Source organism: Triticum aestivum, chromosome 5A (assembly GCF_018294505.1).
Source record: "Triticum aestivum cultivar Chinese Spring chromosome 5A, IWGSC CS RefSeq v2.1, whole genome shotgun sequence".
Classification (NCBI taxonomy): Eukaryota; Viridiplantae; Streptophyta; class Magnoliopsida; order Poales; family Poaceae; genus Triticum; species Triticum aestivum.
The window spans coordinates 464,660,656-464,677,273 of record NC_057806.1 but is presented as its reverse complement, the minus strand read 5'-3'; the positions used below and the strand labels follow the sequence as shown (position 1 = coordinate 464,677,273).

Genomic DNA, 16,618 nt, shown 5'->3' with positions numbered 1-16,618 from the left:
ATTAAAAAATGTCAATCTTATATTTGAAAAATGTTAATCAACCATTTGAAAAATGTTAAAAGTGTATATAGAAAAAAATTGACCATGTATTCAAGAAATGTTAAACTTATTTGGAAAAATATTAAACATGTACTCCCTCCATACCAAAATAAGTGTCTTGAGCTTAGTACAAATTTGTACTAGAGCTAGTACAAAATTGAGACACTTATTTTGAGACGGAGGGAGTATTAGAGAAATCCTCTTGATATATATGAAAAATGTAGAATAAAAACCAAAATAAACAAAAGAGCCAAAAACGAAACAAAGGAAACCAAATAAAAAAGGAACATGAAAAACAAAACAGAAAAAATAAGTGCAAAAGAATGGAGAAAAATGAATACCGCAAAAAGAAACAAAGAAAACAAAAGAAACCATTGAAAAATCATGAAAGAAACAAAACCCGAAGAAAATACGGAATGTGTACGAAAAGGAAATCGAGGAAAACCCTGAAAGAAACAAAGAAAATGTAACCATACAGTGAGAAGCTGTTAAAAGTGTACATGAAAAATGTGCCTATTATATAGCGAAAATTCTGAATCTGTACAGAAAAGAAACATGTGTTGAACAAAAAAGAAACAGATGAAAATTGACAAAAAGCACAGGAAAGAGAAGAAAACCAATTAAAACCAAAAAGGAAATAAAATTCAAAAGATAACAATTTGAAAGAATGAATATAAGAAGGAACAAAGAAAAAAGAAAATCAAGAAAACAAATAGAACAATGAGGAAAAACAAAGAAAGAAAGACAACAAATAAAAGACCAGTGAAATCCAAAAAGGAACGAAATAAAAAAATAAAAGGAGAAAATCAGTAAAAACCATGAAAGAAACCAAGAAAACCAGCAAAAACAAAAAAACAAAAAACCGAAGAAACCACTAAAGAAATAGAAGAAACGGAAAGAAAAGGAAATAATTTTTTTTTTGAAAAATGAAAGAAAAATCAGGCAAACCAGTACGACACCGAGCGAGCGAGCTGAAGCTAGTGAAGCGAGCAAGCGACCTAAGCTAATGAGCCCGCCCAATATGCGTGCAAGACCCTAGCTCTACAGCTCTGCAAGAACCCTAAGCAAGCAACAACACTAGACGGCATTGAATCAAGCTCGAATCACACCGATTAGCGGCGTTGTCGACGGCGGAACCGGCACGTGACAAACGGAGCAGAGGTGAGAAGAGTGAGGAAGACGACTCAGAGTACTCCGAAGGGAAGATGCCGAATGGGCAGACGAGATGAGCGGAGGAGGCGCCTTCACACCACCGATTAACTCCGGCGACGATGTCGTGGTGGTTGATGTCATCAGTAGGCGATCACCGCTGAGCTCCTGTCGGCCCCGACGGGACAGAACGTGGATGGCAACGAAGTAGAATGTGTGCAAGGAGACAAATTTAATATAGTTGAGTTCTCCTATGGGTCAAATAGGGAAAATGGTAGGGGAGCTTGCGCAAAAGTGCATACGACGATCAAAGCAGGCGTCTCAAACCCGCCTCATACGCCCGGGCGGGCCACCCGATCATGATTTTTCGATTCAGACAAACTCCTCAAACGAGTCTTAAACGCCCGGGCTAACCGGCACCTCTCATATCCAGCCCAAATATGGGGCAGATACGAGGGCGCATGGGCATGTCCATCACGTCGAACCCGGCCCACGCTGGCCCACCCAATCCCACATATATTCGTTCTTATCCGCTCGCCGGACCAAACCCTAACCACTTCACAACCGTCTCCCCTCCCCTCCCTCCGCCACCCGAGCTGACCTCCAGCGATTTCAAACCGTCTTCGGCATGGCGGGCATCGGATCTGACTCGACCAGTCCGGAAACGTCGACTGAGGTGTCATCCCATGCAGGTTGGAGGAGGCAATGGCGGTCCACATTGCACTCCGCCGCTCCTGGGAGGACAACGGTCGGCCGACGGACGGATCTGTCCGGCGCGACTCCATGGCGTTGGCTCAATGGGCACTCGAGTCCTCTTGGGCTGGATCATCGCGGTCCCGGCAGCCGGAAAATCTCTCCGTCCACATCACCGGCCGGGCAGACTATGAGTCCCACCGAAAACGGGTGGCCCGCCGTGGGAAGGAGAAGATAAGGGCCGCCGAGGCCCGTATCACGGTGGGAATGGCGGCGGTGGAGGCGGCTGATGCGGCGGCGTGGGCGGCCGCAGAGGAGGAAGCGATTTGCGCCCACATTGTGAAGAAACGGCAGTGGAGGAACACACGCGCCCTAATCCGAGAGCATAATCGGGCGGTCCGTGACATGGCCGGATTGCCACTGGAGGAGAAGGAGGACAGCTCCGACAACAAGCAGATCCGACTCGATCCCTACTGCGTCTTCCATCGATACTTCTGCGAGAAGCATGGCAAGGGCCCAATCCTCTAGAAAAGTTAGGTACTCGATCACTCTCGGTCTCTCACTCAGCGACGCCCGAGATGGCCGGGGCGATGCAGTAGTACGGCCGCATCGTGTCGAAAAGTCGACACGGCCTAGCGTCAGGTTCAAACGTTTGATGTGTTGGCCTGATGATATCCCTAGCCAGTCCAGAGACATCTGGAATCCTGGTGCTCTCTGAATCAGCTACTCTGTTCCAAGATGCGCGGAGCCACTCATGACCGGAGTGTCGCTGTGAGACAGGCAGTACGTACGTCTTCTGAGAAGCTCTCGCTGTACTACTACGACTGAGAACGAGGTTTCTACTCGTCTGGTCCGCCGTGATTGCAGCTCGCCGGGAGAAAACCGGCGGGATGGACCGATTCGCACTGCCGTGGGTTCTCCGTAACACGTCCTGTCCACACAGTACTCCTGTGTTCAGTACTCGCAGAGACCTGGGATGATGTCTCATGCGAGCCGGAAGCACCGCCGCACGTAGTGTCGTTAGATATTCTCTGTATTTTTCTAACAAAAAAATGTATTTTCGTTGCGACCATGGACGGACGCGTTGAGTCAAGGTCGCCCCAGTTCACTGGATTGGACGTGCATGTCGGGGCGGTCCCTTTCATCGGATTGTTCTCGTAGGTTGGAAATTTCTCAGAAATAATCTTCTCCATGGAGAAAAGCGACAAGGGATCTTATCTTAGAAGTAATGACCGAAGCAACGCATCAGGTCTTCACGACTTCAGGATCGCGACGGACAGCTGAGTTACTATTTTTTGAAAAAAAAATTTGAAGCTGCGGCTGAATTACTAAGATACTCATAAGGACAACTCTAACTGATCTCCTATAATCAGTTAGATAAGTAAAAATTCACTTTTACTGCTCTAATCAATGCATAGCCGATCCCCAACCAATGTTAGTGGAGAATAAATTATCCTTAGTCGTGCTCCACCTTCTTATAATCCTTCATCGCTCGGGCTTGGAGAAAAAATTTCCTCCCCTCCGCGGCCTCCCCCATCCCACTCTCACGCCACATCTATGCTGGCGCCCTCACCCCGCCCACCCCACGCCTGCCACTGCCCGCCATGGCGGACGTTCCCTAGGCTCCGCCACGGTCCTTAACCCCTGGATTTGAGCCTCTCTCGCCCCATCCACGGCGCAAATCGAGATATCTGCAGCTGCCGCCGCCGCCGGATTTGATGCATCCGGCCACTGGCGACTACGCGTTTGCAAAGTATTAATGCATGTCATAAAAAATTAATTGTTAGATTTGTACTCAAATGTAATTTCAAATGATATTATTTTTGTAATTAGTTAAAATCATGATCAAATATAATCTGAAATACGAGGAGGCTAGTAAATTAGGACAGATGTAGTATTACGTATAAATATACAAATTTTGGCTCAAAATATGAGAGTGTAATAAACCCGGATGGAGAGAGTGCCCTATTATTTAAATCTAATAACTACAAGTCAAGTAGTAGTCAACCTCCAGTTGGCCATTCACGAGAACTATTAGCTAGCATCTATTTATAGCGCACAGTGGCACTATCGTCAGGTCGGAGCTCAGCAGCACACACCCACGCCTACCCGTTCACCGCAATGATAAAGCTGGGGTATTCTCGTGTTCTTCTTTCTTGCCATGCTCTTATCTGCCTTTCGGCGATTTGGGTGATGGCCACGGCAGATGTACCGGCGGGCCAGCGTCCCGGCTGCCGGACGAAGTGCGGCGACGTCGACATTCCGTTCCCGTTCGGCATCGGCGAGGAGTGCGCGTTCAAGTTCAACCCCGGTTTTGATACCAGCGGCACTGGCTTCAGCGGCTTTAATATCAACTGCACGACCGGTGGCGTCGAGAAGCCTTTTGTAAGTGCTCCATGGTCGGGTGGTATGATCGAGGTGACTAATATCTCTTTGCCTGACGGCAAGGCCTGGATGAACGCCAAGACGATCTCGTCGCAGTGCAATGACGCAGCCACTGGTGTGACTTACCAATATGGATACCTGGACTTCACGGATACACCTTTCTGGATATCGGACGATAACATAATTACCGTCGTCGGGTGCAATGCTACAGCTTATACAAGCAGCTCTCGTGTAAGTATTTCTGCTTCTTTTATTATACTGTTTTTTTTTCTTTTCGAATTGATCGAGGTGAAATTGTTTTGAATATTAGGTTTTGATTCTATTAACTTCCAGGCGGTAAAAACCTGCCCGGAACAACAATTTTTAGTTCAATACATACTCCATCTACATATCTTATATAGACAAACCCCACAATAAGTCATTAATTGCTATTTTTTCTGCACACGCGCGCTTTCACATCATTCAAATTGTTTTAGCCATTGAATTTGCTAGCTTGGTCAGCTAACGTCCATCTGATTTGAACATAAGAGCCTCTCTATCATGCAACATGCATAGTGGATCTTTAATGGCACCAAATTTCATTCATGACATGTTCAACTTTTTTTTCTACATGACATAGTTTAAGAGGGTGTTTGGTTTCAGGAACTTTTTTGTGTTGGGACTAGAAAAAGTCCCTGGCAAACCAAACAGGGTTGGACTTTTTTGGGACTTTTTACTAAAAGTCCTTAGAAGCACCTCCTTAAGAGTCTTTTTTAAAAAGTCCTAAGGATTAGAAAAAGTCTTAGGACTAGAGAACCAAACACCACCTAATTCTTAAGGAAGAATCTATATTGTATACAATACAAAAAAAATCAAATCTCTAATACCGCGGCAAAGCGTGGGGTATCGCCTAGTATTACTGACAACCAAGCAAATAACATGCTAACAATACACAGATTTTTTTTATACCGAATTGATCCAGGTCAGTCACAAAAAAAAATTAAAATTTTGATCCAGGTGAAATTGTTTCAAAAACTAGTTTTTGATTCCATTATTCTTTTTCTAGAGTACGCCAAGATGTATCATAGCTTTATAAAAGACATAATATTAATTACAAAAAAGCTAGCACTTGGTGCAAACAACGAGCGTAGCACACACTCCACACCCTGATAAGACCAACGACGGCCACCACGACAAAGCAAGTTACAAACAAAAGCACCTATCCTAAGTTGAAACACATCACCATGTCATGACCGACACCAGACACCTCCGAAGGCCAAACTTCCGCGGAGCTTCTCTTGTCGACGCACCACCCACTCTGAATGCCTAAGAGGAAGAGGCAAGTGGATGGCAGGACTCGATCTGATCCGAGGGAGGCATCATCTTAGACACATCGGTGATGGGCAAACATAGCGCCGCCAAGGATCAAAAAGGACCGCAGCGAGCACCGGAAAAGAACAACAAGGAAGCATCCATGCCTCCAAACACACCAAGCTGCCAACGGAGGAACGACGTCTAGGACGCTGTCATTGTGCCGATCCAACTCCAAATCGAGGCTTTCGCTTGGAGACAATCACCAACTCCAAAAGAGCAAGGGAAATGATGAACATGCCTTAGAGCATCTATAACCGAATCATCCCTCATACGCCCGCGGACGCGCCCGGCCAGTGACCAGACAGAAGAGAGAAAGAAAACGACCTAACGGACCCCTCATATCATCCCTATACGCCCGGGTTGTCCACGAACCCTCATATCCATCTCAAATATGTGGACGATATGAGGGCTCGCGGACGCGCCCGGGGATTCCGCCACATAGGACGTGACCCCATTTCGGACCACTTTTTCTCTTTCTTTATTCATTCTTTTATTTCTCTCTCTTCATCTCCACCAATCACGTGCAACTGACCGGACATAAGGGAAGAAAAATGAGGAGTGTGGCTGCGCGAATGGATAAATAGGGGCTCAAAACAGACACGCCCGGTCACTGACCGGGCGTGTCCACGGGCGTTTAAGGAATCATATTTTCTATGTCTGGCTGTAGATGATCTCAGTGACGCCTCCAAGGAGGGGAAAGACAACCACAAATGCAACCGCCACCGGCCCGGCGAAAGCCAAGCAATATTTGCATCCGCGCATCGCCCATCTCCGCACCTACAGGGACTTGGCGATACCGTCCAAGTATCCACACACCGCCCCACCGCATCACCTTGTCTACGTAGCCACAAAGCCGAGGGCAGGCGACCGGCTGCATACACGGCAAGGGGGAAAGCTTGGCCACACCACCAACTCCCAATCTAGACGGAGAACCGCATCCACCCCACTCCTCCAGCAATGGCAAGGACCACCCGCGACAGTCGTCGCCCACTCCAAGGGACGGCCTTGTGACGACCAGACCTGCCTCACCACAAAGAACTCCCATACCAGCACCACCAGGAGGCATCGCGGCTCGCCACACCGTACAGGAGTGACCGGCCGCTCACTGCTCGCTAGAACTCCAATCTGGCCAAGCCATCTCAGCGTCGTCACCCGCCTGACTGTGGGCTCATGCCGTCGCCTCCATTCAGCACCGCCTCCATCATAAGCGCGCCACCGCACCGCTGCCACACCCCGTCAGACTCGCCGCTCCACCATGCCCCCCTGCCTTGCTCCAGTCGCCTCCCTCACACCCGACCAACTTGGGGCTGGCCCGGCCCGAACCCGCCATGACGAGATGCATGGCGCCGCAAGCAGGCAGCTCACACTACCGCGACGCACCGCGATCGACCAGTGCGTTGCGCCACCCTGCTCCACCACCTGCATGCGCGCCCAACCAAGCAACGATGTGCCGGCCTCCGAGCACCGCCACCAGATCGAAGGAAGCCCCCCGCGGCCCCCACTCCAGCCGCCAGATCGAAGAAAACATGCCTGCCCATACCCTTTGGCTTCACCAGAAAACCCATCCCCTTTTCCCCAGCTGGCTATGGGCTACCATGCTAGCCATTCTCCGTCGGTGCTCGCCTCTGTCCCGTTAGAGCCGTGCGCGAGGTGACCGTGACTTAGAGATATGCTCTACGCTGCTATCTGCGCTCCCCTGTAGCTCGCAATTGAGAAGGTGTTTCCCTCTTGCTCCTTGTCCCCGGGGCATTGCTTGCCATGGTGTGGTGATCGTGGGCTCTGTTGGCACAGATCCCGTACGTCGATGCTGCCCGTCGAAGTACTTTCTCAACGAGGTTCCTGGCCGGTCCTTTTGGCCACAGCAACGCGCGTGTAGACTACAGACGCCTTAGTATACGGTGGCACACACACGTACACAACTGGTCTAAGTAGGCAGGGAGGGAGGTGGATGGATAGTTGACGTACTAGTACATGCACATGCACGTACAATACAACCAGCCACTGGATCGATTGATCGAGGCGCTAACTCGCCGAGACACACGTACGTACGCAGGAACACGAGGGTATGATGGCTACGGGAGCGTGTCGCTCCCGCGATTGTTTTCTCTATTGATCTGAGTTACCAAGTACAGGGGATACATAAGTATATATAGTAGCTAGAACTAGTAGAGCTAACCTAATCGGTTTCCCACTTCTAATCCTAGTCCTATACGTGACTTGTTCCTGTCCAAGCCGGACAAGGACTCGTGGTTAATTCCAACAGGCTCGTGGCCGTCACTTGACATAATTGTCCACCTCATCTGGTACAACTCATTGCTTGTCGAACAGAAGTCCTAGCTACACATCTAGTCTGTGGTCCGAGGCTCGGTGACTGCGCGCACCAGGCCGCTCCCCATCAATTCCGGTGTCGTGTACCATTTGCTCCAGTCCAGCGGCGACACTAGATTGGACGATATGCTAATCATCATCGTGTGAGCTGATGGAGATCTTTTCTAACCCGCCGAGTAGAACTACTGGTACACATCTAGTAGTATTCTTCTCCATGGGTATCGAGTCCGTGCTCTTGTTTCGTTCAGTTTTGGTTTGGAGACAACCATTCAATCTCCATGGACATCTAGAACACATTCTTTGGCCCCGGCCTGTGGGGCTCGCCTCATGCTAGTTGCTAGGTACTCGAGGCGCGCAACCCTAGCACCGACATGATGCCATCAATCTGGCGGGCTTCCGCCTCCATTTTCATGCTCTAACTCCTTTGCGTCGATCGCATGGAGCTCGACGACCCTTCAACCCAATTCCCCCGATGTTAGTGAGCGCACCAACCTAGATAGGTTGTCCAATGATGCTAAACATACAAAGAGTTACACGCTGACTAGGATTTTTTTTTCTTTCTAACTAACCTCTCTCCCTGATTTTCATGAGGGTGGGCCCCTCTACCCCCTTAATTTCGAATCAAAACTCACTAGCCTGTAAATCCTCGTAACTCTTTGTATGTCTAGCATTACTCATAGGTTGTCAGTCTCAAACCGATCCCCTAAAAAGCTATAGAGAAGAAAAATTTCTGATTTACTTCTCTAACTTGTACCTAGCCGAACATTTAAACCATTAGAGGGGTAAAATTTTTACTCCTCCACACCGTTGATCTCGTCGCAAATATGGATCGAATCGACCAAAGCCCCAAGCTAGCTTCATGTATAGGAGTTCCCGGCGAGATACGCAAGTGCCGCTAGTTCATGTAGATCAATCAAGTTAGGTGCTTGGTAGCTTAGAGAATGCAACGGCGTGAATGGACACCATGGGCGTGGTCGCTGCTGGGCGAGGCGCCAGACATCCATGTCATCGCAGCGAGCAAGTCAACAACGCCGGTGGAGACGACGGAGGCGTAGTAGATGAGCTTGTGGCCGTCAAAGATGTCGGTTGGCGCCTTGTACAGAGCCGCCGGCGTTGAGGATGACTACGATGGCGTCCTCTCCGTGGAGCAGGTCTACTCAGAACAGAGGAAGAAGGTGAAGCGCGCCTTGTCAGTTTCGTCCATGGAACAACTTGTTCATCGCCATGGCGGCGGCAGTGACATCACCGGCCGTGGAGATCCTAGAGCTGCGCGTGTCGGTGGTGAGTGAGAAGGTGCTGGGGATGAGCGAGAAGGTGCCATGACCAAGGTATGTTCCGTGCTCGAGGAGCTCCGCCCCAGGTCATCACCTCTGACTCCAGCTACCGCATGCTATCCGGTGACTCTGTATCTGCTTCCGTTACGCGGGCGACGACGCATGTGACCCACAGGCATGTTAGATGTGCTCTCGTGTGTTGCTGGCGTGGTCACCACCGTCGCCGCTCGCCGAGCAGGCGCATAATAAGTGTTCGACGAAAAGTATGAGCCAAATAAAATTTCACTCCGCTAAATTTAGGAGATCGGCTAACCAAAACTTAGTGAAGTAAATTTACTCTATTAAGGTTTACTCGACGGTTTACTCCTCTATTTTTAGAGGATCGGCTAGAGATGCCCAAATGCCGAACAACCTCACTGGGATGCCATTCCTCGTTGTGGCTAATGCAGCCTATGATGCAGCAACATCACCACGCTGCTTCTGGAACATCTGCATGCAGCAACATTGGTGTTGCATTTACAACATGCAGCAACGGTGATGCTGCGAGCCACATCAAGAGCGATTGTCGATGCAACATCAATAGCGATGGGCGTCGCCCCCTTTGGGGCTCCGCCATAGGGACATCGTCATGCAATGGTAATGATGTTATATTGCAACATTACAATGGAGACAACGCTGCGTTGGTGCAACATTGACGATGTTGCATTGCAACGTGCGGTAGTGGAGATGTTATGAGCAACGACTGGACCAAATGTCAATGCAGGACCAAACGTCGACGCAGCACCGACAACGATGTTGATTTCCAATATGTGGCAGCTATGTTGAATTGCAACATGCGACAGTAGTGATCTTGCATTGCAGCATGCAATAGAGGCGCTGGTGCTAGCGACGGTAGGAGCAGTCGCCAATGATGTGATGTCGACGCTGCAAAGGTCACACAGTGTTGTGGGAGGTCACTTGTAATGCGACGATGCTATCTGCGGGGATGATCGCTGGTGCCGGCGTGCTGTGACCGGTGTTGCTGTGCCACGGGGAAGGTCACTGGTGCTGCCAAGGACGCCGGCCGTGGACGATGTTGTGGTGAGGAGAAACGAAGCAAATTGTTCTTCCGACGCGTTCACCGCGTGCTGTGCAATGGTGCTAAACGAGCATTTTGCGTCAACTGGTCTAATGGCTAGGCACTTCTAGGTCGGATGGATCGGGCAGCTGGGGCCAGACTGACAGCGAATGTTTTTCCCTCATTGTGTATGTCCTGTGTGCTAACATATTTCTTTTAACGTACAAATATGTTATGCAAGTATGTATGAAAAAGAACCACCAGAACAAGCAACCATGCAACTCAACTAAAGAAAAAGCAACCATGCATGGTATAAGACGATATATTTTTTCATTCTGTAATTTTTTAGCTATAGTAAAATCAAATCAAATAAAAAATATTTTCAGTTTTAATTATTATATTATTAACCATAATATTCGTGTTCCCTACAATATTTGCAACTAGGTCCCGCAACAATGCATAAGGTATCATCTAGTTATTAGAAAAGCTTATCTTGACGTATTTTGGTTTTGAAGGACACTTTACTTTAAACATTATGAATTAACATGCAACACTTGCTCTGCACATTATAGAATTATTAGAAAGAGTAAAATACACTAGTGGTCCTAAAAATATTTCAAACGAGTCAAGTAGGTCTCAAAAGTTTGAAAACGCAAATGTAGATCCTTTATGTTTGTAAGTCGTTCATCGTGGGTCCTATCTGCGTCTGACCAGGCCATTTGGCCCGTTGACTCACGTCACATATGCAATATTTTATCAGAACCCCCAAGTTGGCTTTTCTTTCTCACTTGTGGTCCTTCTTTTCTTCTTCACCCGCGTGCTGCCTCCTGCTCCTCGACCAGCAACCGCTAAAGGAGTGAGTAGGGAGAGGGCACCGAGAAGCAGGTCCGTCGCCTGGGGTCGACCCCTCTTGCGTCGTTCGACTTGGCCGCCACACCATCACTGGCATGCACCTATGGTTGCCCACCTGGCGCTTCAGCTCCAGGGAGCTAGAGGTCCTGTAGATGGTCGTTGCGCGCCAACACAGCCATCCTGGAGCACGTGCACCAGCCACAGCCCACAGGAGCACGTTGAGCGACATGAGACTGTTTGGTGTGACGGTGGACACGAGGTTGCGGAGCGCGCCCGCGGCAACGAGCCATCAACGTAGGAGCAGGCTAGGTAGAGCGCCCTCAGACACCACGGCGTGCCGCGGGCTGTTGTTGTTCGACGTGAGATTTTGCAAGCACTCCGCCGCGTAGCACTTACTCCATGAAACCGACCATGTTGTTCGACGTGAATTTTAAGGCATCAGGAGATTCAGAAACTACTAGAGACGTCCCCCGTGCCGCTCCCGCGAGCGGCCCGGACGGAACCCTAGATCGCCGCCGCCGCTCCCTTCCTTCGCCTTCCTTCTCCCTCGCCACCGCCAGGGGACGCCGCCGGGCAAAGCCCGCGCGTGCGGCGGCGGCGGCAGGGCTCCTTCCCTCCTCGCGAGGCTCCTGGGCGGCGCGGGACGGCCGGCCCTCGCGGCGGCGCTCGGCTCGGCGGCAGGTCGGGTCGCCGGCGGATCTGCGGGGCTCCCTGTTGGTGGCGCTGCGGTGATGGCGGCGGCGTGGTCTGCGTGGGGCGGCGAGGCGCGGGCTCCTCCTCCTCCCGATCTGATGGCGCCGCGGTGGCGCCGGCGCTCGGGCGTGCGGCGGGGTCCGCGAGGGTGGTCGGCGCGCGACGTCTCCCTCCCCGATCTGATGGCTCCACGGTGGCGCCAGTGCTCGGGCGGCGGTTGGCGTCGACAAGCGGTGGCGGGCGCTGGGATCTCGGCGGTGCTCCGGCGTGTGCAGGCGGCGGCGGTCCCTGAGCGCGGTCGGCAGCTTCGTCTCTGACCCGGACGGCGCGGGGGATGGCGGCGGCCCGGCATGGCCGGCGATCTGGATGCGGTGGTGCCGGTGGCTCGCTGATCTGCCGGTACTCCAGGGTCTGCCTGGTGGTGCTGGTGGTGACGGCGGCCCGTGCACGAGAGTTGGATTCTTTCGAACTGATCTGGGTGAAAACTTGCCTTCGGCTTCTGCTAAGGCCGGCGGTGGCGGCGCTATCTGCGTCGTTCCCTTCTTGAAGGCATCGCCGTGGAGAAGTTCAAGGCCACTCTCTGCTACCTCCGGGGGAAACCCTAGATCGGGTGATCGGATGACGGCGGCGCTCTGGTGTCGTTCCTCCCTTGGGGGCGTCATTTTTGAAGGTACACACGTGATCGAGGGACCAGAGGACGGATTCTTTGGTGGAGCGGTGCTTCATCCTACACACTGATGGCGACGGATCTTGACGGCGTGGCGCAGTGCAGATTCGGAGTTCGCTGTGAGAGGATGGACTCACGCAGGAGGACGGCGCTGTCGAGCGTCGTGGTGGCGTCGATGGCAGAGAGACCTGGCACGGTACATGCAACAGTACAGCTCTGAAGATGGGTTTGTGGCAGGTGCCTGCGGCGGCCTCATACCCGGCAGGCGTCCTGGTTGAGGAGTGCGCCGGACTGGTAGGTGCCCCATACCCAGCAGGCGTCCTGGTTGGGACCTCAGGTCTTAGATGTTTAGGTTTGGCTGCGATGTCTGTTTGGTATTAGGCCCAGACTATCTGCGCCCCTTCATCAATTGGATAGGTGTAGCGACAATTGTTGCTTAAACGGTGGCTTTAGTCTTGCTGTTGTATGGCTTTGTAAGGTTTTGTGATAATAATTAATAAAGTGGCCGCATGCATCGCCCAAATGTAGAGGCCGGGGGTCATCCTCCTTTTTCTAAAAAAAATGATGTCGTGGTCCTAACAAACATGTACTCCCTCCGTTCTTAAATATAAGTCTTTATAGATATTTCACTATGAACAACATACGAATGTATATAAATGTATTTTAAATATAAATTCACTCATTTTGCTCTGTATGTGGTCTAGAGTGGAATCACTCCAAACAGTGGCGGAGCCAGAAACTGAATATAAAGAGGGCCAAAACATGTCATATAATATTAGAGAGGGTCAAATCATCTAAATCTATATAATTTTGTCTGACAAATGAAAGATTAGGAGTACATATAGGTATATTTGTGAGCACATAGGGGGGCATTGGCCCCTGCCAGCACCCCTGCCTCCGCCACTGACTCCAAAGACTTATATTTAGGAATGTAGGGAGTATGCCGCATGCATGGTGACGAATCTCAACACACATGACGGGGAGAAAAGGAGACAAGCCACAAGTGAGATGAAAAAGTCTACCACGAGGGTCTTGGCAAAATATTGCCTATGTGGCTTGAGTCAACAGGATATGTGGACTAGTCAGCCGCGGATAGGATCGACCCGCTGTGGACGACTTACACACATATATAATGTTTTTAAACTTTTAGAAGCTACTTGACACACCTCGAATACTTTTAGGACCGCGGGTATATTTTACTCTATTAGAAATCAGCATTCCTTTCCTGAAAAAAAGGTAGTGTAAGTTTGGTTCAAGACATCTCATATACACTTTCTTAGTCCAGTATGTAACAGGTTGCTCGTCCGAGTGCACTCCGTACTATTCCCCTCAGAATGACAATTCCCCTCAGAATGACACATGTGATGGTGCCGGCTGTTGTCAAGTCGATGTCCCGAAAAACGTACCGGATTATTATGGCTATTTCAACGACACCACCTTAGAAACATGGACAGAAGACAGTCCTTGCAGCTACGTGTTACTGGTGGATAAGGCGGCCTTCAGTTTCAAAACCACCTATGTCAAATCCAGACTGTTGGAAGAGACGTACAAAGGTGGAGTTCCTGTTGTGCTGAACTGGCGAATAGAAGCGTCGAATTGCGAGCAAGCTAAGAAGAACACGACTTCATATGCATGTGTTAGCAGCAACAGTATGTGTGTGGATTCCACCACCATGAAGCAAGGTTACCGCTGCAATTGCTCCAATGGGTACAAAGGCAACCCATACATCACGAACGGATGTCAAGGTGACTTCCCTTTTGCTGCCTTGTATACATTTGACATGAGCTCTCGTGTACCTTAATTGATTTACGAGTCACCTGTACGAGCCGCTTGGCAACATGAACTGAAAACAATTGTTTTGTTCCAGATATTGACGAGTGCCTTGAAAATGCTAATATCTGCGGCTCTGGAATCTGCGAGAACATGTTAGGGCATTACACCTGCTCATGTTATGGAGGGAAAGATTGGACGGATGGCACTTGTCAATCCCGTTTTTCGGTGATGCCTGTTGTAGGTGAGTTCTCCTCTTTGTGAGCACAATATATATACACATGTTGCATATGAACGATTAATTGGACATCTGTAGGGCACCTACGAACTTTATACCATGATAGTCCACCGGTAGTGTGTTGTTCAACAACAACCAGTGTTTAGCAAACTTTATCTTAGCCTACCAAACTCATCTACCAGTACTTTTCTTTCTCCTCAAACAAAGTACTTTAAGTTGTCACTGCCCGAAGAAATTACATACATTGAACAGATGCATTATAGCTCTACGTGGATGGATAATGCAGGTGCAACTGTTGGACTAGTCGTCTTTGTGATTGCTATAGCCTGTGCATGCATGATCCAAGAGAGAAGAAAGCTACACAAGATGAAGCGGGACTACTTTCGGCAGCACGGTGGTCTGATATTATTTGATGAGATGAGGTCAAAGCAAGGTATTACATTCAAGATCTTCACGGAAGAAGAACTGCAGCAAGCCACAAACAAGTTCAGCGAACAACAAGTACTAGGTCAAGGGGGCTATGGGACAGTGTACAAGGGGCTTCTTAAGGGCGACGTGGAAATAGCTGTCAAGAGATGCAAGACGGTTGATGAGCAACAGAAGAAAGAATTCGGAAAAGAGATGTTAATCCTGTCCCAGGTCAACCATAGAAACATTGTGAAGCTCCTCGGGTGTTGCCTCGAAGTGAAAGTCCCTATGCTGGTATACGAGTTCGTCCCAAACGGCACCCTCTTCCAGTTCATACACGGTAACCATGGCATGTGTATCCCCTTGTCTACTCGCTTGGGAATCGCCCACGAGTCTGCGGACGCGCTCGCCTACCTTCACTCATCGACTTCGACGCCGATCCTCCACGGGGATGTGAAGTCCTCCAACATTCTTCTTGACACGGACAACCAAGCTAAAGTGTCTGACTTTGGCGCCTCCATCCTGGCACCAACTGATAAGTCACAATTCATCACACTTGTACATGGTACATGCGGGTACCTCGACCCGGAGTACATGCAAACCAACCTGCTGACGGACAAAAGCGACGTGTATAGCTTTGGTGTTGTTTTGTTGGAGCTACTCACGGCCAAGTTGCCATTTAATTTCAATCCGGATGTCCCTGCCCACGAGAAGAGCCTATCGATGATGTTTATGTATGCCATGAAGGAGAATAAGCTCGACCAGATCTTGGATGTTGAGATCAAGGATGGGGATAACACAGAGATTATTGAAGAGATCGCGGAGCTAGCGGTGCGATGCTTAGAGATGTGTGGTGACAATAGGCCATCGATGAAGGAAGTTGCGGAGAAGCTTGATAGTCTGAGGAAGGTGATGCAACATTCATGGGTGCAGCGGAACCCTGAAGAGACGGAATGCCTACTTGGGGAGTTCTCATCGATGGCCAGCTCGACAATAACTAGTGTTGAATATTTCAGCATCGAGAAAAAAGTTGTTAACGATCTGCAGTCTGGTCGTTAAGTAATCACGCTAGTGCTTTCATTTGTTTATTTTGTATTCCACGGCAAAAAATCAGTTCCATCAAAAAATTAAATAAATTGCCTATTATTGTAGCTACCTTTATGTTACTGTTTGTTTTGCCAATTATACATGTATAAATTTCGGTGTTTATACGGTTATGTATCTTCTGAAAAAATGCAGATATATGTGAGTTATTATTTCGTAAATTTTGCATAGTTCGTTTTTAAAATTTGATTTAGTGTGGTAAATGATTGACACGTCCTCCAAATCTTTGTATTTGATTACCATTCTTTCGCCAAAAAAAGCCATGATTAGACAAAAGTATGGTATCATGCATAACCCAATTCAGGCTACTGGACTTCTACATGAGCCTTTTTCTTTTCGGCGGGGAAGACACAGGTGCGGCTATGTCTCGCTTCTAGCAAGACAAACCTTCCGCTTGCCAGAAATGACGTGCTAATCGGCCGGCTCAGTGGAGCTGTTCGCTTGATCGTTTTTCCTTCGTTCACTTGATTAGTTTTTTTCTACTTTTTTCTATTTTAAAAAATTCTAAATTACACACATTTTAAGAAAATTACTTAAGTTTGAAAAAATGATTGTGCAATGTTTAAAAATGTTGATAGATTTTTAAAAAATGTTTCAACACTTATTTG

General features: G+C 49.1%; 1 protein-coding gene across 1 annotated transcript; it reads left to right on the top strand.

The window, feature by feature from the left end:
- The first annotated feature begins 3,923 nt into the window (after window positions 1-3,923).
- LOC123104048 (putative wall-associated receptor kinase-like 16) lies at window positions 3,924-16,082 on the top strand. The gene is made up of 4 exons (XM_044525768.1): window positions 3,924-4,497; window positions 13,776-14,235; window positions 14,358-14,504; window positions 14,785-16,082. Exons 1-4 carry the CDS (start codon window positions 4,003-4,005, stop codon window positions 15,963-15,965), a joined length of 2,283 nt encoding a protein of 760 aa, XP_044381703.1. The 5' UTR covers window positions 3,924-4,002; the 3' UTR covers window positions 15,966-16,082.
- The last annotated feature ends 536 nt before the right edge of the window (window positions 16,083-16,618 follow it).

Excerpts from the sequence above, each read along its gene's own strand:
- LOC123104048 (XM_044525768.1), top strand. The coding sequence starts at position 4,003 with ATGATAAAGCTGGGGTATTCTCGTGTTCTTCTTTCTTGCCATGCTCTT. Across the intron at positions 4,498-13,775 it reads CTTATACAAGCAGCTCTCGT|TATGTAACAGGTTGCTCGTC; the intron begins GTAAGTATTTCT and ends TTCTTAGTCCAG. Across the intron at positions 14,236-14,357 it reads CATCACGAACGGATGTCAAG|ATATTGACGAGTGCCTTGAA; the intron begins GTGACTTCCCTT and ends GTTTTGTTCCAG.